This window comes from Malaclemys terrapin, chromosome 9 (genome assembly GCF_027887155.1).
Source record: "Malaclemys terrapin pileata isolate rMalTer1 chromosome 9, rMalTer1.hap1, whole genome shotgun sequence".
Classification (NCBI taxonomy): Eukaryota; Metazoa; Chordata; order Testudines; family Emydidae; genus Malaclemys; species Malaclemys terrapin.
The window spans coordinates 99,122,015-99,146,815 of record NC_071513.1 but is presented as its reverse complement, the minus strand read 5'-3'; the positions used below and the strand labels follow the sequence as shown (position 1 = coordinate 99,146,815).

The 24,801-nt window shown below is 47.4% G+C and overlaps 2 protein-coding genes across 9 annotated transcripts in view; both read right to left on the bottom strand.

Moving 5' to 3' along the window:
* The window catches only part of RNPEPL1 (arginyl aminopeptidase like 1), a 28,860-nt gene extending 14,081 nt beyond the window's left edge, over positions 1-14,779 (bottom strand). The window contains exons 1-4 of the mRNA XM_054039693.1: positions 13,859-14,779; positions 4,377-4,517; positions 3,611-3,762; positions 953-1,069 (exon numbers count right to left, since the gene is read on the bottom strand). Of these exons, the coding sequence (XP_053895668.1) occupies positions 953-1,069; positions 3,611-3,762; positions 4,377-4,517; positions 13,859-14,635 (1,187 nt within the window). The 5' untranslated portion in view covers positions 14,636-14,779. The remainder of the gene's footprint in view (positions 1-952; positions 1,070-3,610; positions 3,763-4,376; positions 4,518-13,858) is intronic.
* A 4,683-nt stretch (positions 14,780-19,462) lies between these two features.
* The window catches only part of ABCC5 (ATP binding cassette subfamily C member 5), a 69,493-nt gene continuing 64,154 nt past the window's right edge, over positions 19,463-24,801 (bottom strand). For all 8 annotated transcript variants that reach the window (XM_054039484.1, XM_054039485.1, XM_054039483.1 and 5 more), the window contains 3 exons: positions 24,551-24,664; positions 22,656-22,820; positions 19,463-21,093 (listed from right to left, as the gene is read on the bottom strand). In XM_054039484.1, coding sequence (XP_053895459.1) covers positions 20,992-21,093; positions 22,656-22,820; positions 24,551-24,664 — 381 coding nt within the window. In that variant the 3' untranslated portion in view covers positions 19,463-20,991. The remainder of the gene's footprint in view (positions 21,094-22,655; positions 22,821-24,550; positions 24,665-24,801) is intronic.

Sequence of the window (24,801 nt, the reverse complement as noted above, 5' to 3'; positions counted from 1 at the left end):
AAGTTTGCTTTCCCTATATCCTTCCTTTTTGCGACATTCTGAACTTCAGAGATTGATGATCTAACCATAACATGAACCATTCCCCCTCCCAAGCGGAAAGCTGTGAAAGTTGAAGTAAAGACATTTTCCATTTTAACAAAAAAGAGTGTCGGCGAATCCAGAAGGAACTTTTATCATCTGCCTTCAAATTATTACACAAGCTACACAAATCCAGAGGAAGATAATGTAGCAAAATACACAAACGGTTTAAATACTGCAGGATGACACATGAAGTCAAGTGGGGCTTAGCAAACATTAAATTTCTCAACTCAGCTGAAAATTCCAAAGTCTTCTGGGGAATATGGTGTAAAGAATAATATTGATTGCTACTCACAAAAGGAGAAAAAAAAAAAAAAAAACACACTAAGAGGTCAGCATATGATCTAAAACTGGTTAAGGCTACACAGAGACTAGTTAGCCCAGATTGTCTGCAGCTTCCTGGAAGGCACTGAACTTTCCCCTTGTGCCACATCCTTTAAGCTTTTGCTGAAGGCCAATTCTAGCCCGCTGAGCTTCACTTATTTTAATGTTTTGTAGTATTTTATTGTGCAGAACTTATAGAGCACGTATTGAGCGGTATATAAGTCTGCTGACTAGATAACGTGTATTATTAAATACTTTATTTTATATGTATGCTGTGTTTATAGCATAGATTTTCTTGTAATTTTCTTTTGGAAAATTAAACTGAAAAACAAGCTTGTGTGTTTGATCCTCCGCATTGACTTCCGTCAAAAGCAGGTCCACTGCTGAACCGAGATTCTGCAGTCAGTTATTAACTCCACACTATACACTCCTGAGATGCTCATCAGGCCTGCCAGATACAGTGACCCTTATGATGGAGCTCTATGTCCATCTTCTATATTCCTTTATATATTCCTGTCATGAGTATCCAGAAGAATTCTACTGAACTCACCTTCCCCATATGTAAGGGCCATAGAGGCTCTCTGCAGCACTCAGCCAACGCTCCACCATGCCAGACAGCTTGCTGATGGCTGTTGGCAGCAGACAAGGTTCTGCCCACACCCTGCTCCTGTCACAAAGCAGAAAATTGGAGCCAATAATTCAAACAGAATTAATTCCCTCTCTGAAAGAATAAAACCTCATCTTTCCACCACACTTTTATTTCATATCTGTATTCCAGTAGTGAATTGAGAGGTCTCAGGTCAGGATCAGGGCCCTTCTGTGCCAAGCACTGTATGGACACACAGGGAAAGATGGTCGCTGCCCCAAAGATCTTACAATTTATTAAGACTCAAGTAGATGTGCCCATCGGAAGGAACACGGAAGCTTGGTTGAGGGCAAGTAATGAACATATAAATTAGGGCCGTCAAGCGATTAATTTTTTTAATCGTGATTAATCGCGCTGTTAAACAATAATAGAATACCATTTATTTAAATATTTTTGGATGTTTTCTACATTTTCAAATATATTGATTTCCATTATAACAGAATATGAAGTGTACAGTGCTCACTTTATATTTACTTTTGATTACAAATATTTGTACTGTAAAAACCAAAATAGTATTTTTCAATTCCCCCATTGCAAGTACTGTAGTGCAATCTCTTCATCGTGAAAGTTGAATTTACAAATGTAGAATTATGTTAAAAAAACCTGCATTCAAAAATAAAACAATGTAAAACTTTAGAGCCTACAAGTCCTCTCAGTCCTACTTCTTGTTCAACCAATCGCAAAGACAAACATTTGCAGGAGATAATGCCCGCTTCTTGTTTACAATGTCACCTGAAAGTGACAACAGGCGTTCACACGGCATGTCACAAGATATTTACATGCCAAATGCCCTAAAGATTCATATGTCCCTTTATGCATCAACCACCATTCCAGAGGACATTTGTTCACGCTGATGATGGGTTCTGCTCGATAACAATCCAAAGCATGTTCATTTTCATCATTTGAGTCAGATGCCACCAGCAGAAGATTGAGTTTCTTTTTTGATGGTTCAGAATCTGTAGTTTCCACATCAGAGTGTTGCTCTTTTAAGGCTTCTGAAAGCATGCTCCACACCTCATCCCTCTCAGATTTTGCAAGGCACTTCAGATTCTTAAACCGTGGGACGTGAGCTGTAGCTATCTTTAGAAATCTCACATTGGTACCTTCTTTGTGTTTTGCCAAATCTGCAGTGAAAGTGTTCTTAAAACAGACAACATGTGCTGGGTCATCATCCGAGATTGCTATAACATGAAATATATGCAGAATGCGGGTAAAACAGAGCAGGAGACATACAATTCTCCCCCAAGGAATTCAGTCATAAATTTAATTAACTTTTTTTTTTTACATTTGAGCGTCATCTGCACGGAAGCATGTTCTCTGGAATAGTAGCCAAAGCATGAAGGTGCATACAAATGTTTAGCATATCTGGCACGTCAATACCTTGCAATGCCAACTACAAAAGTTGACATGCGAATGTCTGTTCTCACTTTCAGGTGACATTATAAATAAGAAGCGGGTAGCGTTATGTCCCATAAATGTGAACAAACTTCTTTATCTTCAGGATTGGCTGAACAAGAAGTAGGACTGAGTGGACTTGTAGGCTCTAAAATGTTACATTGTTTTGTTTTTGAGTGCAGTTATGTAACAACAACAAAAATCTACATTTGTAACTTGCACTTTCACGATAAAGAGATTGCACTACAGTACTTGTAGGAGGTGAACTGAAAAATACTATTTCATTTATCATTTTTAGAGTGCAAATATTTGTAATAAAAAATAATATAAAGTGAGCACTGTACACTTTATATTCTGTGTTGTAACTGAAATCAATACATTTGAAAATGTAGAAAAACATCCAAAATATTTAATACATTTCAATTGGTATTCTACTGCTTAACAGTGCGATTAAAACTACAATTAATTTTTAATCAGGATTAATTTTTTTGAGTTAATCACGTGAGTTAACTGCGATTAATCGACAGCCCTAATTCAAATAAATAACAACAATATGTTAATATAAGATCACAGTGCTTGGACCGGGACCCCATTGTGTAGGCCAGGGGTAGGCAACCTATGGTACGCGTGCCAAAGTCAGCACGTGAGCTGATTTTCAGTGGCACTCAAACTACCTAGATCCTGGCCACCGGTCTAAGGGGCTCTGCATTTTAATTTAATTTTAAATGAAGCTTCTTAAACATTTTAAAAACCTTATTTATTTTACATACTACAATAGTTTAGTTATATATTATAGACTTATAGAAAGAGACCTTCTAAAAATGTTAAAATGTATTACTGGCACGCAAAACCTTAAATTAGAGTGAATAAATGAAGACGCGGCACACCACTTCTGAAAGGTTGCCGACCCCTGGTGTAGGCGCTGTATAAACCCAGGACAAAAAGAGAGTCTGAAGAGCTCACACTAAGTACAGCTCCTGCAGTCCAATTCTGTGGAGTTTCTTATACCCAAGTAGACCTCCTGCTCTCTGAAGGGTCACAGCTCTCAATCCCAGTTGGTAGCACAATATGCTGCATTAACCCTTACCCACACTACCGTCCAACCCCCCAGCACAGCTTTATATGGACACAAGGAATAAAGTAGAAGCAGCTGGCTGCCAATCTCACCTGGGGCCAATGTCTGCAGAGATAAGGTCCCCTGCCACCAGAGCCACGAGATAGGCAGGAACTGGATATTCCATATAAAACTGGTATACGCCCTCCTGTTCCAAGTAGGTACTTTGGGTGGCACTCATCAGCACCTGGATACCCGCGGGGGCCTGAAACACCAACACACATCTACTTAAGCTGGATCAACGGGCTGAGATGATTGGGGTCAAGGGACCAGACTCGCAGATCTTACTTTTCCTGGAAGGATGTAATTTAATGGATGGGAAAACATTTTATAGAGAGAGAAAGAGGCAGAGTAAGGTCAGGTTTTATTTTTTTTTTTTAAATCTGGATAAGCTGTCTGTGAAGTGACCATGACTAACCCCATTACAGAATGTACATGTGACTATTGGTGTTCCAGGAGCGCTCACATACCAAGTGGCTCCATCCACCCAAGAGATCGCATTACCTGGTACTGCTTTTTCAGAACTGTGCACTGCCTAGTCATCAATGGGGAGGGTTACCCCCTCAATAACCACTGCTGGAAGCTACCACCCAATCTAATTCTCTCTTTCATAATATGCACTGCAGAACGAATGGTCCCAGAGGACCTTGGCTATTGGAATGCAAGGCCTGGGAGTTGCTTCAAAGTGGCTATGCTGGTTTTGTTCAGGGAGGACCTAAAGTCTCATGTCTGCTACTAGATCACCATTTCTTCTCTCTCATGAGCTGTCACTGGAGCACTGTGTTGTTCCTACTCAAGATTTCCACTGCAGTTACCTACCTTGACTGTAGCTGAATAGGTGCATTTCACTGCCGGTGTGTCAAAGCAGGGAAAGAAGGACCGATTACACACTGAATGGCCCTGGGTGAAGACAAACGGCTTGGCTTTGCCACAAGTTAGCTCTGGGTCCAGCCACCAGATCTGTTGGAATGTCAGATGGAGCAGAGGTGAGCAAAAGGAACAAAAATGATACAAAGGGCAAAGGAGTTGAAATTAAGAGGTATGCTGAAAGAATCAGAGGGAGTTAGTGATTCTTCGTTCATACGCCTGGGGTAATGCATATTTCCACTTTCAACAATTTCAGCCGCCATACATTTGCCATGGCCATCCAAACAGAGTAATTTTCTTTCACTCTCTGGCTACATAATGCAGTGCACAGCAAACCATAAACCTGCTCAGCTCAGGCCCTGCAATAACTGGAAATACGGATTTTCTTGGCGAGTAATCACCTGCCAAACCTGCAAAAAAATATCTCCTTGAGTAAAATGTAGTGCAGATGTTACAAAAGTAAGAACATATGGGGTCAGTAGTGCAAGCTTCCAAAAGCAGGTTCAAACAGTGTAAATATCATTATAGGGTGATAATAGCCAATATGGATGTGTCAAGAACCAACCAACCAACCTAGTATTAATATAAAGTGGGTGCATAACTGCTTGAAAAACCATACTCAAAGACTAGTTATCAATGGCTTGCTGTCAAACTGGGGGACATATCTAGTGTGGGGTCTGTCCTAAGTCTGGTACTATTCAATATTTTCATCAATGATTAGGATAATGGTGTGGAGGGTATGCTTATAAAATTTGTGGATGACACCAAGTTGGGAAGGATCGCAAGTGCTTTGGAGGACAGGATTAGAATTCAAAATGACCTTGATAAATTGGAGAATTGAAAATCTGAAATCAACATGATGAAATTCAACAAATACAAGTGCAGTACTACATTTAGGTAGGAAAAAATCAAATGCACAACTACAAACAGAGACTAACTGGCTAGGCAGTAGTACTGCAGAAAAGGATCTGAGGGTTAGGGCTTGTCTACACTTGCCGTAGAATCGACGCTGCGGTGATTAATGCATCAGCGGTCGATTTAGCAGGTCTAGTGAAGACCCGCTAAATCGACCGCTGGTCACTCTCCTGTCAACTCATGTACTCCACCTGATCGAGAAGAGTAAGGAGAGTCAACGGGAGAGTGTCTCCCGGCGACGTCGCGTAGTGTGGACCCCACAGCAAGTAGATCTAAGCTACGTCGATTTGAGTTACACTATTCATGTAACTCAAATTGCATAGCTTAGATCGACTTTTCCCTTTAGTGTAGACAAAACTTCACAGGGGATCACAAATTGAATACAAGTCAACAATGTGATGCAGTTGCAAAGAAACCTAATATTCTGGGGTGTATTAACAGGAATATCACATGTATGACATGGGAAGCAACTGTTCCACTCTACTTGGCACTGGTGAGGCTCAGTTGGAATACTGTGTCCAGTTTTGGGCACCGCACTTAAAGAAAAATGTGAACAAATGGGAGAGAGACCAGAGGAGAGCAACCAAAATTGTAAAAGATTTAGAAAACCTAAGAGGAAAGGTTAAAAAATCTGGGCATCTTTAGTCTTGAGAAAAGACAACGGAGAGGGACCGGTTAATAGTTTTCAAATCTGTTACGGGCTGTCATAAAGAGAAAGGTGGTCAATTCTTCTTCACATCCACGGTATATAGGACAAGTAGTAATGGGCTTAATTTGCAGCAAGAGAAATTTAGGCTCGATATTAGAAAAAGCTTCCTAACTATAAGGATAGCACTGGAATAGGTTACCAAGGGAGGCTGTGGAATCCCTCTTCATACAGGTTTTTAAGAGCAGCTTAAACAAACACTTGTCAGTGATGGTCTAGGTATACTTGGTCCTGCACACGGGGATGGACTAGACGTCCTTTCAAGGTCCCTTCCAACCCAACATTTCTATGATTCTATGATCACTGGTCCCCAAAACAGCCCTGCTAACTGCAGCACCATTGAAATGCAGCCATCTCTGGGGGGAAATGGCAGCAACCAAACAGAGGGGTACACAGCATACACACCATATTCAGCGAGTAGAAAATTTTGGCCAATGACACCAAAGCAATGCTTTAAAAAAAAGGGGGGCAATGGGATCTTTAGTATCCAGCAAAGCAATCAGCACCTTTTTCTTCTGTCTCACGCATGCGGGCAGGCTAAGAACTGTATGGAAAAAGAGAGTTCTTCTGTTGTCTCACATTAGCCTCAGAATTATTACTACTGAGTCACATGGGCGAACTCAATTAGTTCCAACCAGAATATAAAGGGATAGTAGTGTCTCTTTGGGCCACTTATACTGTAAACCAGTGTTTCCCAAACTTGGGACGCCGCTTGTTTAGGAAAAGCCCCTGACGGGACAGACCAGTTTGCTTACCTGCCGCGTCTGCAGGTTCGGACGATCGCAGATCCCACTGGCCGCGGTTCGCTGCTCCAGGTCAACGGGGGCTGCGGGAAGCGGCGCAGGCTGAGGGATGTGCTGGCCACTGCTTCCAGCGGCCCCTGTTGGCCTAGAGCAGCGAACCGAGGCCACTGGGAGCCGCGATCAGCCGAACCTGCAGATGCAGCAGGTAAACAAACCGGCCCAGCCCGCCAGGGGCTTTCCCTAAACAAGCGGCGTCCCAAGTTTGGGAAACATTGGTGTAAACAGACCGGTTACTGAGTCCAGGCTGTGCTGGTACAGGTGCTGGATAGAACCAGACGTAGGGACATAGCCTGGGAGGCACTGATTGGGGAAGGTACAGGGAATTAGGGTGAGAAAGCAGGACCTTTTATATATATATTTTTAATTTGTTTAAATTCTTAGTGTTTTCTAAACGTTCTAAAAGAAAGAACTTACAACACAGATGAAATCCTCCCCTTCTCCATTATCCATATCCCTGAACCAGGGGAAACACACATGCCTCTGATGGACTTCTAAGGTCTGCAAGAAAGATGCCCCACTTTGGTGCACCTCATAAGCTCCGTTGAAGCAGAGCTCCCCTCCTATAGGCCTTACACACCAACATGATTTATACTAACAGCGAGGTTAAAAAACAAAAAACCAACCACCACCAAGGAAAGTCCCAAATAAAATAAAAACTTAAAAGAAGAACTACAGCTGGATGCGTGTTTCAATGGAGTCCACTTAAAGCCCAAAAATTCATATTGCATTTTCTTTAAAAAATAAAAGAATGGTGAAAGGATCTAGTCCATTCTTCACTGCCACATAACCCTTCATCATTCATTAAATACCCCCAACCAACTTCTAGCACTCTCTCAACTTTAGATTTGCACAAATGTATGCAAAAGTAAAGCCAACAATTATAAAATCCTATTTCCTTTTCAAGGATCCATCTCCAACATTCTGTAACATGAACACACTACAACATTACTCAGTACGACATACATATTAGCTGCAACACAGTTAACAATAAAAGGTATAAACTTGCAACGTCTCATGCGGTTACATAAACCGATTATCATCTTACAATCAACACATATCCTACTGCAACAGATCACTCCAATCCTGTTCAGAAAAATATCCCGTCTACCCCACCATCACATCCCCCTGTGCTGCGTGGTGGTACTGAAGGGTGGCTCAAATGACCCCACAAAGAGCCATGCCCCTGCTTGTGTTGCTGCCTGCCCCTGAGATTGGAAAAAACCTCACTCTTCCCCAAAGCCACATAACACATGCTGCTTTCCTTACCATCCAGTCGTGGCTTTCCCTGTCAGACATTTCCAGGTGTGTGAAATACCCAGCATCCCCTACCTTAGAGAAACAGGGGGATGGCTGCTTTGCCCAATTCCCTCCACTGAAAGAAAGGTGGTTTCCCACAGTCTGTCTCTCCCTCTCCACATGAGAAGTGGGGCACTGACAATGCATCTCAAGCCACCAGCGCAAAACTTCATATTTTACTGAACCAGATAAGCATTTGTATGTATCCGCTGTGTGCCCCCAAGCCAGATAGCTGTGCTTCCTGCAGTTCTGAAACCTACAGCTGATACGGTGTTTATTATTGGTCAAGCCATTGGAAACACCACCAGCGCCCCAGTTTCTCTGCAGGGTTGGCATTCACACCCGTGGTGAGGAACGGGCTGCTCCATCTGAAACAAGAATCTCAGATCTATAGGAAGCAATTAAACTGCCCATCTGAAATACAGAGGACTTGGGTAAAAGAGAGACACACTTGGGGAGCAGGGAGTGAAGTGTCACTCAGTGATGTAGGAAGAACTATGACATCTCCAACTGAAATGGTGCAGAGGTCAGCTGCTGTCTGAACACAGGTTGACTTTTGTGCTGTATCACAGGGAGGAGGAAATACTAACCATTTTTATAACCTGCAATGCAAACCCTGGCTTGTCCCATTGTCATGGAAAGAAAACAATAGTGGATGACAACATATTAAATGCCAAGTCAGGGACACGTCACATCTGGAGATTTGAAGTGCATGTAGAATTTACTTTCCCTGGAACGGCACAAATAATTTTTTTTTTTTTGCAGAACATCTCTAGTCCTGAAAGGTTGGGGCTGAATTACCCTCACTTCAACATATTTCACTACTGTATGAAGTCCACACGCCACTAGGGTAGTGCTGTGCTTAACACACGCTTGCTCCTGGAGTGTGAAGGTGGTATACAGATCGTAGTTCCCTAACAGAACACAGCCCCAGAAAGGAACTGGAATACTCTGTGAAAGACAGATTTAATCTCCCAGCTGTCCCTTAAGAGCCATCCACCATACAAAGATATTGGCTCCTGCCAGATCTGCTTGAGGACTAATGGACAGCTGAACAACATACACGGATAGCTAAAGCCAAATAAATAAATGCAACACAATTCCATGTTTCAATCAGCTATTTCTAGCCTCTCATTCTACCTGATACCTCTATGCTGGATTGAAACACTAATTTATTATTTAATAACACCACCCACAAATGTACTAGGGGCCTCACAGGAAACAGTCCCTGCCCCCAAAAAACTCATCTTAAAAAAGATCTTGCAAAGACTGAAAAGATCCAGGGAAGGGCAATGAAGATGGTTCTAAGTCTAGGTAGGACTTCTATGAGAGAGAAGTCTCAAAATCTAAAGTCATTTAGCCTGCAAAGAGAAGAGAGTTTGTGAGGAATTTACTTATGTATTGACAATTATAAAGAATGAAAACAAATCACTCTAAACACCGGGTCACCTGTACTTACAGTGTAGTGCTACACTAACAATCAAACAATGGCACCACATTCTCACCACTCAATTGCTCTAGAGCCAATAAGACCGAAAAAGTGTAAGTGACAGCACAGGCTCAGACATGATGGGGCTGAGGAGCAGATGTTCACTGAAGGCATGATTTGGCTTGCAGAGTATTTATGCCAATGTGCAGGTCAGAAAACACAATGGGGCTTGGAGATTGCGAAGCGAAGGTGAGCCCACTCTCTGCTGCCAACAATATCCTTAGGACACCAGGCTTTGTAACTGTATTTCAACAGCATCAGTCAATGCGATCAGAAAGAGAGCAAAAAGGCCGCAAGAGAAAAGCCCCAGGAGAAAGAACATCTGCCTCACACTCAATCCCGGAAAGACCAAACCAATGATGATGGGACTGGAGAATCCGGATGAGGGTCTGGACACAGCATCCATGCATTTGTCATCTCCAGACTAGATTACTGCAATACATTGGATCCAAGGGTAAAAGCAGAAGCTCGTGCAGAACAAGGCAGATCACATAAGCAAGATGAGACAATAAGAGAACATCACCCAAGTGCTCTGCATTCTCCACTGATTCTCAGTGCACTTCTAATGCCAACAGTCTTGGCTCAGGATGTAGCTAGGTCTGAGACCACTTCTCCATCCATGACCCAAGACAATTCTGCCTGTAGCATAATGCAGCTGGCAAAAGCCAGCACAAAGATAAAACATTCTCAATCAAGATGACTAGACTGTGGAATCAGCTTCCAGAACAAGCATGTACACCTCTACCTCGATACAACGCTGTCTTCAGGAGCCAAAAAATCTTACCACGTTATAGGTGAAAACGCGTTATATCGAACTTGCTTTGATCCACTGGAGTGCGCAGCCCCGCCCCCCTGGAGCACTGCTTTACCGTGTTATATCCGAATTTGTGTTATATCGGGTCGCATTACATTGAGGTAGAGGTAAAGATCTAATTTACCTTTTCAATTCTTGGAAGTTACAGTGAGGAGCTCTATAAGAACAACCAAGACAGAATATATATTGTTATATAGTTCATGAGGTAACAACCAGAGATACTCTTTTCTTACTTCTAAGCTGAGCAAATTTTATATGGAGTTGTGGGGCCAATTTTTACTGTCACTTCTCAGGACAGAACTACACTTGAAATATCAGCACATTTAGACCAAAAGGAATCCTCACTTTAAGTAGCAAATAGCATATGCAAATCACTGCCACGGTTGAGTCAAATTTTTAAGTGGCGGGATAATTTTAGATCACTGAGGGTTTTTGCAGAGTTATAAACTATGATAAGACCTAGATACCAGTGTTCACGGTGCTTTAGAAATGCTGTGTGATTAGGTAATTTTATGCCCTATTGCCGGTCATTCTCACAAGAGAATCCCCATTTCCACCCCCCTGGTACCACATGCAGCAAATGCGCAATTGGCCAAATGCATTCTGGAGGTTTTTCTTCCATACCATCAGGCATCAAGCAACATCAAAGGCAGGATGATGAAACTGATCTGATCATATCAACATGGCAAATCTAATAGGGACCTCCAGTTTCATGACATGGTGGTCACGCCTACCAGACAATCTGGGCTTGACGGAGACAGAGATCACAGCAACTAGAAAAAAAATTCTGCGTATTCTGAATTTTAACCACTTTCTCAAGTGGCAACATTGCTGTTTATTTTCTAGACTGCTCTAAATCAGGCAGAGAGATGGCTCTTCGTGGGACATTTCCAGGATGATCATCATTCCTGACCCGGCAGCTGGGGACTTAATGAGAAAAGTTCTATAGCACCCCAGCTAAAGGTTCTAAAATCAAGATTATAGAGACTTCGTGTGTAGCACTATAGAAAGAGGAATACAGAAAGGAAGGTCCAGTGGTCAGGGTGCTAATCTGAGACCCAGGTTCAATACCCAGCTCTGACATAGGCTTCCTGTGTGAATTTGAGCAAGTCACTTATTCTCTCTGTCCAATGGGGATAACAGCACTGCTCTACCTCAGTGCAGGTTGTGAGGTACTCAAGTACTATAGTAATGAATGGGGACCCGATAAATACCTGAGATAGAGAGAGAGAGAGAGAAATCTGGTAAATCACTTCTACCTGGAAATCTGTTCCTTTCACAAGGATGTGTGACCTACCACTTGTTGTCTACTAGATTATTTTGCCATAAACTGATTTTTTCAGTTTTTTTCCCCTTAGATTTTCTGTCTGAATAATTTTCAGCAATTAAAACAATTACACGTGCTAGTCCCATTACTTTTGTGACCCTAAAGCTAAATGCAGTGCATTATACTGAACAAACAAGCTGCTATAGGTAAGGGTAAATCACATCAGATAAAATGAGCATGTCCATCACATTAGCGTATCAAAGTTTTGCGAGTCTCACAAAACCCTCATGAGACCTTATTACATTTTGCAAAGGGATGTACGCAGCCCAAGTGAGCAAAGCACCTTCGTATTACAGCTAAATACAAAGAGAACGGATATTGTACTGTTCAGTTACAGAGAGCTGAATTTAACTTAATTTAATAAAGTCCAGTGATTGCTTAGATATGTTTATTTCCATAATCCCTTGGAATTCCAAGATCAGCTGGGTATTGACTGAAAGTTCAGGGTCTAAGTGGTTACAGAGAATTATAGGAATCCAAATGAGCAGCAAAATTTGTAAAGCTCTCTCTTTACTGCAGAAAAAAGTTGCTTGTCCCAGGCAGATTAGCCAGTCAGGGGCCACCACTAGGTGGGCCTGTTGAGCATACTGTGTTATAATCCAATTAAACACTGCCAAAGCCAGACACATCCAATAGAATGTCTTCCCAAAATACTGGTACACAGCTATTCGTGCCTGAATTGTGTATTAAATTCCAGCTCCCTGCTGTTGTTACCAAAATGTAACTGGCTATCTAAAACCTAATTTCTGCAAACATTTGGCAAAAGTCCACTGTATTCTGGCTTACTTGCAGATACCCGACCTGCTCAGAAGCATTCTGAATGAGGCAGAAAAGGAAAGGAACCAAGGCCAGGTACACATTACAGACTTTTGCTGGCATAGACAGGGGTGCTATGAGGTGTGCTTTATGACCAATACACGTGCCAGCAAAAGCCCTTAGTGTAGATGCAGTTATACTGGCAAAACTGCAGCTGGAGCGTAAAATAATGCATACCCAACATGCAAGGAGTGCTTTGGCAGTATAGATACCAATATGGCTATACTGGCAAAGCACTTCTAGCGTAGACCTGTCTGAGTGTGCACCGCTTGCCAACAACCATGTTGATTTTAAGGGCGTAACTCTGAGCTGCTTATGCCCATAGTGGCAATGAACAGGGGCATCAACTTTTGAGAGCCCACAGAAAGAGCAAGTGGCTCAGTCAGCGCATGTGTTGTAAAAAGCCTTTGTTGCACCCATCACAGGTTGAGGCTTCAGAAGAGGGCTCGTGTTTATTCAGCGTCACATCCTGAGGTACGCCCTTGTTGAGTGAAGAGAGATGTCACACACACTGACTCAGAAGGAGCACGCTGAGTAGGAAGGGGAAAGCTGCTGTTTACACAGAGACCATCTGGTAATCAGAAAAATGGCAGGATAACGTAGCCGTGAAATTCTGATTTTCCTCTAACGCCAGCCCACACGCAGGCACCAACTTCAAAGACAGCGAATTATAGGTCAAAAATGAAAGAACAATAATATGAAAATAAGTAACCTCATGATATTACATAGGGTAGACGCCCCCTCGTTCCTACACCTCCACTTGTCTGCTGTCATCTCCCCTGGGTCAAGCTTTGGCTCATCTAACCTAGACTGCAAGTGCCTCAGACGGGCACTGTGTCTTCGTAGGTGTCCGATAGATGGATAACAAGACAGTGAATTGCCCAAGATAGTGAATTGCCAATATGGGAAACCAGCTCCACTGTCACTCCCATGTAATCAAACCACCTACCGCTACTATCCACAGCAACAAATGCTTCAAAATGACAGGCAAGGTCATTTAGGCTGGGCCCAGACAAAACCCCAGGAGAAAGCCCACGAAACCCCAAAGCACAACCTGCCAGCGAAGACAGTATTTCAACCCACACCTTCTGCTGTACCCTGGCAGAAGGAGAGAGAAATCCAGGCCTAGGTCTGGGAAGATAGCCGAGGGCACAGGCTCTACTCCTGGCCGCTGGTATTTTTGCTGCCCGTCAGGGTACCCAGACACCCCCTCCGAGAAGGAACAAACTTTCCAGCAGAGGAGACAGGGGCTCGGAAAGGCTACTTACGGCCGGGCCGTCGGTGGTGGTGTAGCGGACGATGATCTGGAAGGGCTGGTGAGGTTGCAGGGCAGCGGGCAGGGAGATGGTGAGGGAGGAGCCATAGTCAGTGAAGGGGTCTACCCTGAAGACGAGAGGGCAGGAGGCTGCGGAAGGGTCGGGGAAGGTGGGGAAGGGAGGGGGCGGCAGGTCGGGCGCAGGGGGGCAGTCAGGGGAGGGACACGCCGGGGGGCTGGAAGGGAGGGCAGCGAGCTGGGCCCCGGCCCCGGGGTCAGGGCTCGGCCCCGGGGTGGCAGGCGCGGAGAGCGGGGTGGAGGCGGTGGAAGGGGCGGACAGGGGGGACGAGGAGGCGGTGGAGGGGTCGGGCAGGAGCGGGGTGAGGGCACAGGCGGAGTCGCAGGGCAGGAGCGGCTCGGCCGGCGGGGGGCCGGGGCCGGGGCCCGCGGGGAAGCCGAAGGCGCAGGGCCCCTCCCCGGCCGGGGCGCGGCGGTAGCCGGCCGAGAGGACGCGCAGGGCCGGGTGCGTGTCCAGCACCAGGGCGCGGGGCCGGGCCCGCAGGGCGCAGAGCTCCAGCACCAGGCAGCCGGCCAGCGCGCGGGCCGCGGGCCGCAGCTCCAGCCCCAGCTGCAGGTGGCGGAGGCGGAAGAGCTGCGAACTCGAGCTCGAGGCCACGTCCGGCGGGGGCTCGGGCGGGGGCGGCGGCGGGGCCGGCGGCGCCTCGGGCCCGGGCGGGGGCCCCTTGCGGCAGCAGCACAGGCCGGGCGGCCGCGGAGCCGGAGCCGCCATGGAGCGGAGGAGGCGGAGGCGGCGGCCGCTATGTGAAATCCATGGGTGGGCGGGCGGGGAGGAGGGAGGCCCCGCGGCCGAGGCCACCGGGGGGAGGAGAGCCGCGCAGGCCCCGCTCGGCACCGGCCCTCGGGAGCGCCGGACCCGGCCGGCCTGCAGCACCGAGAAGGGGCGGGATGGCGGCCGCCAGGGGGCGCCGGGGTCAGCAATCCCGGCCGCGGCCGCCAGGGGGCGCCGCAGGGCGCGAGCGATCGGCGGGGCGCGGCCGCCAGGGGGCGCCCGGGAAGGGAACGTGCCGGGGAGTCGCGAGGCGGGGGCTTGGCTCCCCACGGCCCCAGCTGCAGGGGCACCACCAACGCCTGGCATAGCTGGGAGGGCTGGAGTCTGTGGCTGGCTAGTGGGGGCGGCCCAAACTCAGCGTCCACCCATGGCATAGAGCCATAGACACCCCCCCCTTAAGGGCAACCCGCCACCCACCTGCCACCCAGACACCTCTCCTCCTGGGGCACAGCCTACGCCCTGCATCCACCCACAGACGTCCCTTCCAGGGGTACAGCCCATGCCCAGCATCCACCCACCCCCTAGACACCCCTCCTCTAGGGCACAGCCTACGCCTGGCATCCACCCCCCCCGACATCCCCTCCTCCAGGGCAACCCATCATCCACCCACCCCCCAGCCACCCCTCCTCCTGGGGCACAACCTACACCCAGCACCCACCCCCACCCCCCGACATCCCCTCCTCCAGGGCAACCCATCATCCACCCACCCCCCAGCCACCCCTCCTCCTGGGGCACAACCTACACCCAGCACCCACCCCCACCCCCCGACATCCCCTCCTCCAGGGCAACCCATCATCCACCTGCCACCCAGACACCCCCTCCTCCAGGGGCACAGCCCACACCCGGCATCCACCCATGGCACAGACACCCCCTCCTTCGGGGCAACCCGCACCCACCATCCACCTGTCACCCAGACACCCCCTCTTCCCGGGGGGCAGCCCCTATCCGGCATCCACCTCCCCCACACACACAGATGTCCCCTCCTCCAGGGGGTAGCCCATGTCCAGCATCCACCCATGGCACAGACACCCCCTCCTTTGGTGTAACCCACCCCCGGCATCCACCCACCCCACAGACGCCCCCTCCTCCAGGGGGCAGCCCATGCCCGGCATCCACACCCCCCACAGATGCCCCCTCCTCCAGGGGCACAGCCCACACCCAGCATGCACCCACCCCACAGATGCCCCCCTCTGCCTGGGAATGGCCCGAACCCGGCGTCCATCTGCCCCACTGATGCTCCCCACCCACGACCCAGACACCCTCTCCTGCAGGGAATGACCCTGAGCCAGTATCCATCCACAACACAATTGCCCCCCTCCTCTAGCTGGGCAGCCCGCACCTGGTGTCCACTCATGACCCAGACACCCCCTCCTCCAAAATGGCTGCCCAGACCCCTTGATCTGCCCAGAGCCTACTGTCTCCCAGAGAGGAATTTACACTGCTGGGGACAGGCAGGACACAAACCCAAGTGGCAGCAGTGCTACCCTGGCCCTTGCCCATGGTCCCCTGAGGATGACAACAAGGCCTTTCTGATGCTGTCCTTCTTCACACCCGCTCCGCCCAGTGGTCTGTTAATGTCCACAGATACACACGCTGCACCCCATCCCAGCTCTCCCCGTCCCAGTGCCCAATTCAAACTGCCCTTTCCAACTGCCCACATTCGAACATCCCTATTCCCAACTGGCACCTCCCCAAAACCCCATTCAGAATGTCCTCCACAACAACTGCCAGTCAGACCATCCCTCCCCACAACCAAACTCCAACCGTCACAGTCCCAGCTGCCCTAAATCAGCCCTAAATCCCATCTGTTGCTTCCAGCCATCATCCCCTTTTCAAATTCCCTTCAAAAGGATCCTTTCTTACCAGCCATTTCTCATTCTCCCTCCCAGGTGCCCCAACTCCCCCGATAGCTCAGCTCCCTCTCTCCAGTTCAAACTCACTCCACACAGCAAATTCAAACTCTTAGGCCTGGTCTGCACTAAAAAGTTAAGTCGGCCCAGCTGTGTCACTCAGGGGTGTGAAAAATCCATAGCCCTGAGCAATGTACCTATACCCACCTAACCCCTGCTGTGGACATGCTAGGCTGATGGAAGAATTCTGTAGACCTAGCTACCGCCTCTTGGAGTGGTGGATGACCTATGCTGATGGGAGAACCCCTCTCCTTGGTGTAGGTAGACTACAGCAGAACAGCTGTAGCTTTCCAAGTGTAGACAAGCCCTTACTCTCCTGTGACCTGTCACTCCCAACTAATGCAGATCCACAGGTCCCAATTTAAACTGCTACTTCCTGACTAGCTGTTCACACCTGCCTAGTTCCAACTGCTCTTCCCAACTGTCCCAGTTCAAACACCCCACCCCACTCCAAACTGCCACCATGACCAGGCCCGGTTCCACCTGTCCCGTCCAGCGTTCCTTCTAGTCTGTGAATGTAGAATGACAGCGCTCCAGTTCAAACCCTCTGGTCGCAGCAGCATTGGCAAACAGGGTCATAGGCTGGCATGGTAGCACCAGGGCAGAATATTGGGAGCTGGTGCGGTGCTCGACCTTGGGTACTTTCTCTGGTAGTGGATGCAGAGGGCCTGGCACTAGCTTCCCCAGCAGCAGGAGAGGGAGTCTACTCAAGAATGGTGCTTCGAGCAGCACTGACTGAACTCCATGAAGGGTGCATCGATGTGCAGCTTCTCGGACATCCAGCCACTGCCCACGTGGAATTGCTACAGGTCCCCCTGGAACCTTGGATCTCATTGCCCAAAACCATCCAGTTGCAAATTTGAAGCCTTTGTCTTGCCAGGGTACAATAAAATTGCTGATTTCCACTGCTCTCTTCCTAGCCCCTCCACCCCCATGGCTTCCTTGAAGTTAAGTAAGGGACACAGTTTTGCCAGGGTGCTTGCAGTGCAGATAGAAATGTAGCTACCTTCTCCTCCCAATCACAGTGATAAGTGATATGCATCCGAAGAAGTGGGCTGTAGTCCACGAAAGCTTATGCTCTAATAAATTTGTTAGTCTCTAAGGTGCCACAAGTACTCCTGTTCTTCTTTTTGCGGATAGACTAACACGGCTGTTACTCTGAAACAGTGATAAGTGTCCATCACCTGCTCTAGCCTCCAGCTTCCAGACCCCACTGGATTAAGAAAATGGACCCTGTTTAATTTTCAAAATCTGGTCACCCTCTGTGCTGTGGCTATGATGGGAACTTGTCACTTTTGATGTACATGTGTGTGTTTATGGAGGGGGTAGCTATACTTCTTTCTGGTCACTTATCCCCTGCAGCAACCTTGCAGCGTGGAGTGGAGATTGGGACATCTGGTCACCCAATCTTATAGGGACAATCCCGATTTTGGGGTCTTTTTCTTATATAGACTCCTATTACCACCCCCCACCCCCATCCCAATTTTTCACACTTGCTGTCTGGTCACCCTAAGTGGAGAGGGGATACACCATCAGCCTCTGTTAGCACTAATAGTACCTTATGCATAACAAATACTTCCAGGCCCCAATTCTGAAGCCTTTATATCCCACATAACTTGCTTTCTGATTACAAGGGAACATGGGTGCTACTGCCACAGGATGGGAAAGGGGCAGGAACCGTTTTGAACCAAGAAGTAACAAGCTTCTCACACGTTATACTCACTTGTTTCTGTCTCTATGAAAAACTTCTTTTTTTGCAGGCGGGGGGTGGGGGGAGAGAAGTAGGTGAAAGAGGGAGGTTTGCTGGATCTAAATGTAAGTAAATCCCTCAAAGGCAGAGGCCCACCTCTCTAGGGATGGGGTACAGGAAACCTGGCTCTGACCCATGCTGACTCCAAATTCCACTCCCCGTTTTGTTGAGGACACGTCCATTCTGCAAGGGGCAGCAGGGTTGGTGAAAGCGTGGGGGGAGTGACAGCAGCTTGGAGAAACCTCCACAGCCCTGGGGTGGGCCCAGCTGCACCTTCTGATTGAGTTCTCCCTGCTTCTCCATATTTTTCTTTCTGCTTAGGAACCGAAGGCAGGAGCCCCTGTGCTCGCTCGTTGGTGTGAACTGAACTTGGCAATTGCATTGAGGCTGAGGGTGGGACAAAACAGCAGATTTTTCAAGAACTGTCCAAACTACGGATTTGGGTGAAAGGCTCCACTCCACTCTTCATTAACGAATCTGCAACTTGTGGTCTCCGATCATAAAATACAAACAAACACGAAGCGAACAACTAAAAGCGAACGATGCTTTCTGTGCTGCCCATCTGCATGCCAACACCCAGAAAGCTTTTCTACTTTTGTGGTTTCCCTGTGGTAGTGATGGCTGAGCTGTGAGCCCCAGTTTCTTTGCTATTATACTCAGGCCTAGATCCTTCAAATCTGTATGTGACACAACCGGAAATACAAGAGTTGGTGTGGGTAGAGAACGGGTGTTTGAGGAGACATGGGCATAAACAGAATCCAGTCTAGGCTATCAGGGTGGTTAAGTAAGCTCTACACTCCCTTCTCAGGCCTCACTCTTACTACAGGGCAGAATCTCATTAATGCCAGACTGGGGTCCCCTGTGCTCCCTGTCCGGCTCAGCACTTAAACTTGTAGCACCTCCGTACTGGGCAATGTGGAAATAATCCACTGTACTCTTAAAGAAACTGATCTGTCCTAAAGGGAAAGTCAGCTCCAGCTTGATGCCTCAAGAGAAACCCCCGATTGTGAGAACTCTTCAGCGGTGGAGCTCCGCCAACGGCCGCAACAGGCCTGCGGCTCAACAGCGATTTATGTGCCTCAAAGAAACAGCTTCACGCAACAAGAGTTTACAAAACCCAAAATAGTTTTATTCGCTTTTTCAGATTTTTGCCTCGATGAGACATTTTGCGAACATGCTAAGGCTACAAAATGTCCAAGTTGACAAAGACATGCAATGCTGACCATTCAATAAGTCACAGCTATAACTGGAGTGACCGCGCCCACCTGGGCCCCACAGAACAGGGATGGTGTACAGTAATCATGGTAACGTACCACAGAGGACTCAGCAACCTGAGGTAGGTCTCTTTACAGTAAGAAAAGAGCTTCCTTCCAGTGTCACACCCTGATCAGCAGGAACCTGTTCAAAGCTGCAGAAGACTTCAGGGTGTTGTTAAGGTAATAAGTGTGCAAGACCAAAACAGGAAACGCTGATGTATTTTAAGCTTAGTGTAAGTGAACAGCACGAAGGGTGAGTGTTATGTATGCCAATAAGAACCAACCTCAACCTGTAAAGAGCATTAGCAGCCTCAAGATAAAGGATTCAGCTGGAGCAGCTCAGGAAAGAAAAGACTTTACTGCCAGCAACCCAGGGTTTGGATTTGAACTTCAGAGGGCGATTGTTTTACTGCAGGTTGTTCTATGAACATTTAGATTCTGGTCACGAGTTAGATCAGCGAAGCAGGAGTTTGATTATTTTAATGGAAACAAAACCCGAACTCCATTGATACATTAGGGAATGGTGCTGCATTCCCATTATTGCCCCAGGACACTGCACGCGAAAGAGCTGCTACATTCCCATCACTGCACCAGGACACGGAGTGATCGTGGAACTTCCCTGTGACCCAGAAGTGGTCTTCTCCCTGAACCACTCAGGGGATCATAAAAAAGCTACCCTGGGAAAGCATCATGGGAAGCAACAGCAGCAGCTGCCACCATGAACAATAGTGATGCTCCAAACAGCTTTGACAATAGTTACGATGCAATAGAGTTACACCACAGAGCCCTTCCCCCCTGTGCAGGACGATAACGATGGGACGTTGAAGGACACTACTGCAAAGCTTCACTTCCATTCAGACACGCAGAAAATCCGGCACTATGAAAAGACCAGCTGTAAGAGACTAAATGGTGTCTGATACAGTCTGATAACAAAGCCAGCTCTCTAGTACCGTAAACTGTACAAAAATTATAGAAAAGAATATGCACTGTTATTAATACAGTGCTCATTTTAATATAAAATAAACAGCTTACATTTCCACTGTAAATATAGGCTATGTACAGAATTATGTATAGATATAGCTACATGTATAAAGCTTCATTATAGGCCTCTGATACATTTATAACTATGGCTCCCTGAGCCATTTGTAGAGTGCATTTAGTAACAAAAAAATTTAGTAATATGAATATGGAATAAATACAATAAAAACAGGAAGAATTCTTACAGGGTCTTAAAAAGTCTCCAGGTTTGACACATTGTGCTAAAAATTAAAAAGATGAAAAGGCAATAATCTGCTTTGAGAATGAGGAGGAGGAGGAGGGGCTGGCCTGCCACAGGCAGGGAGTGGAACCCTCCAAATTAAAGTGACTTTATCCTGAATTTTAGCCCTTGACAGCAACCTTGTTGTCTGCAGCAGCAAACATGGCATAGAAGCGCGAGTTCTCATTGGACAGAAGGGCAGACGGAGTGTCGAATTCCACTACCTAAAACAAACAAGGTGGGGAGTTTTCATTAATGAAATTCAGCATAGAACAGGTAGCCAGAACAGAGGGTATGCTAACATCACAGTGATGAACCAGGGGACTCAATGCAAGGGACTGTGCCCAGGGCAGCTATATTCCAGGTCCCAATCTGACTCCCTGCCCACATCATCTCCCAAGGCCACACAGACAGACTGCATAATGCCAAGTTTGGGGCACCCCTTATTGGCTCAGCATCTTTTTTTCCAAATCATTCCATGGATGCCCACATGCTAGAAAGACTGCAACAGCTGCCAGCCTCCTGGTTCATTATCCAGGTCTCCTTTTGCAGATCTGGCTTTAGCCTACTAATGGCATCTGCTTTAAGACTTTAAATTGTGTTCCATTAGCTTCCCTCGTTCATTTTCTTACCACCATCAAGAGTTTCCATTATTATTTTTTGCCAAGCACCCAGCCCCACAGGAAGAAAAAGTCCCTGCCCTAGGAGCATTGTTCTGACATAAATGAGTGGCACAGAACAAAGAGGGAGGAATGAAGAGCGCTCAGCAATGGATGAAGGCAACAATAAGAGCACATGATTACTCAGAGGGCACGGATGCCTCTTGGTGCCTTCACCAAATTAGCCTTAAAAGCCTAGACGTGGCTCCTGCTCCACGTGCCAGCTAGAGTTTTAATGAGAAGCAGTGCTCCCAGCTCCCTACCGGCCCAGAGTGCAAGAGCAAACTCTGACCCCCAGCAGCAAGGCATTGATAGGTGGCATGGTAACAGTCTATACATATTTGAAGGGGGTAAACGTCAAGCAGGGATAGGAATTACTTAGGCAGGGGTGTAACTTGGAGGAATGGGGAGAAATTAAGAAAATGTAAGCTAAACGTCAGGGGGAAAAAAAGTTTTCTAAGAGGAGACTGATCCAGCTGTGGTCTAGGCTCCTGGGGGTCAGGGGTGCAGATGTCCTGTCTCTTGGAACATTTCAACTGAGACTGGACAAAACACTAGGAATGTACAATTGTGAGCAACCCTGCACAGGCTCAGACAGACAGACTTGGTGGGACCCAACGGGTCTTTCCTTCTCTGACTTCTAGGACCTCACCATGTTCTTCACATTTGGAGTTTACTGAATAGAGCCCCCATATGAAAGTCTGACGCGTGTCTCTCACAGCCAGTTATTACTGTAGGGCTGCACAACAGCGCGAAGGCAAATGGCACTTAACCCTAAGGAGATGCAGGCAGCTCTTACACCTGCTGGAATTAATCTGCCTGTGGAGTTTCCAAGTGATGAGATTGCTCCTACATACCTGCTTCTAAATGGGTTTGGTGTGTTTTGAGGAAAAGCGGGAGAAGGAAAATTCATTCCCTTTGATCTCGTCACGAGGAGCAGTCCCTTATTCCAACACAGAGAACTACTGCCAAGGGGTGAAAGAACATACAGCCACATGTACCGTGGCTTTCCACACTGTGGGGAGAGAAGCTCAGCCTGGCTATGTAACCAGCACCAGCAAGCAGGCTATACCTAGAGCCAAAGCACTCTACAATGCCAGCCCCAAAGGCAAAGTGCGACTAATTACCTGTCCTTGTGTTAGCACCATGATCCGATCGGAGCCCAGCACAGTGTGCAGGCGGTGAGCAATTGTTAGCATAGTGCAGTCTGCAAACGCCTCCCGGACAGTCTCCTGAATCAGTACATCGGTCTCTGTGTCCATAGCAGCTGTTGCTTCATCTAGTATCAAAACCTGCAAATGGCACATAATGCAGGGTGTTACATTATAGCTAACCCACTCCCCCCCCAGGACACAGGCACACAGTGCGGTCCGAAGACAATCCTGCTGAGTGCCATGACAACAAGGGTGACTGATAATCCTAACAATGCCTCTTGCATCTTGTGTAACTGCCTTGGACGCAATCACTCCCTGGGCCTTGTTTGCTGGAAGCATTTTACGATCGCCTGTCCCACAGCCCTATAACAGGAGGGGCCGTGGCATAGGGCTCAGACATCAATCTCGTTCAGTTTTATATTCCACATCTGAATCTCAGATTTGAACTTTAACCAGTGAACTATTCCTGATGGAACCAGCACCTCCAGCACTCTCAGGAGAAGGCTTTTGGAGAGAGGATGAGATGAATGGAGGCTAGGAAGTCTGCATCATCAATCAGCTGTCTGGGACTAAAAAGCACTGTGCTGTGGGACTGCTCACTCCATTAATGCTGGTGCCTACCTTGTAACAGCTCTCACTAGCTAGCCTGAGAAAGGAAGAGATTCCTTCCCTTTTCCCACCATCCAGCCCTCGCTTAGCTCAAGCCCATGCCCTCATTGTCACCTATCTATGGTAATAGCTCGAACATGGCAACTCACATAGTATTTATTGTTCCCTTTAGTCTCTGCTTCGAAGTTTTCATACACAGTACTACAATTCAGAGACACTATTCCCCTTCTGAGGATACCTCCCTCTCTCAAGGTTCCATGTTGCTACTCCCATCTGGAGTTAGTCAATATTGCTCTTTAGTAGCCTAAAGGGGATCATTGTTAAACAAGGACATCCTCTTTCTCTTCAGATCCAGACAACCACACTACTGGAATGACAGCTCATCAAATCTCATTGGCTAAGCTAGGTGGGCATCATTGGTATTTCATGTGATACAAGAGAAACCCAGGGTACTGCAGAGAGAGGTGTGGGGATCTTAGCGGAGACCACAGGTCCTTCCAAGCTTGCACTGAATCTGATGGCCTGAGTGGTGGGATGAAGGTGGGAAGGCGGTGGGGGGCACTGTGCTGATGGAGGTGCCATTTTTTGATGAGATATAAAAACTGAGGATGTGAAAACTCAACGAGAGTCACTTTTTAAAAAGAAAAAGGCAGTTTAGCCCTGAGTCCTGGTCAAGTTCCACTTGGGTCCGTCTGTTCTGAGCTACCTAAAATCCTTTCTTCATTGAAATTATTCTTCAGTTTCCCCTCCTAAAGGAGCAAAAACCTGGATAATTTTGGCAGCACAGGTCCCATGTTCCACTTCTAGGGGTTACATTTAAGTGGAAGGGGAAGTGATCCTTACACCACAAGCAAAAGCCTTCGATACCGTCAGGGTGAATGGAGCCATGTAAAGTATCAGCGCTGCAACAATCTTGGCGAGCTCTAGCAAAGGGAGGGAGACGGAACCTAGTGCTCTCGCGCACAGGGCTAACCACAAGGACAGCCTAAGACTCTAGCTGTTAACAAGTAACAAATCTCTGGATACAGTACTTGGGAGACGTATGGATCGTAGGAAGTCCTGAAGAACTGACATCTGCCTAAGGAATGCCTTCCCCACTCTCCTGACCCCACCTACTCTGTGGGTCACATTAACTGTTGGTGTCACTCCCTTGACATCAATGGAATTAGAACAGGGATGAATTTGGCCCTGGAGAGCAGTCTTCTCATGCTGCAGTGACTGTGACCTCTCCACCTCTTTCCCCTCCCGCAGACACTCACCTTACAGCGACGCAGCAAGGCTCTGGCTATGCACAGTAACTGTCTCTCCCCCACAGAGAAGTTTTCCCCATTTTCCATCACTTCCGATTCCAGTTTCATGGGCAGCTGAGCAATCTGGAAGGAAAGAAGAGGGGAGATTGAAGCCACTGTTCTGGGCTGTTGCGCCACCAACACGGGAACAAGACAAGTGGCAATGCTGCTTCTCTGCAACTTCAATCCCACCACAGGGCTAAGGAAAGTTCCATCCATCC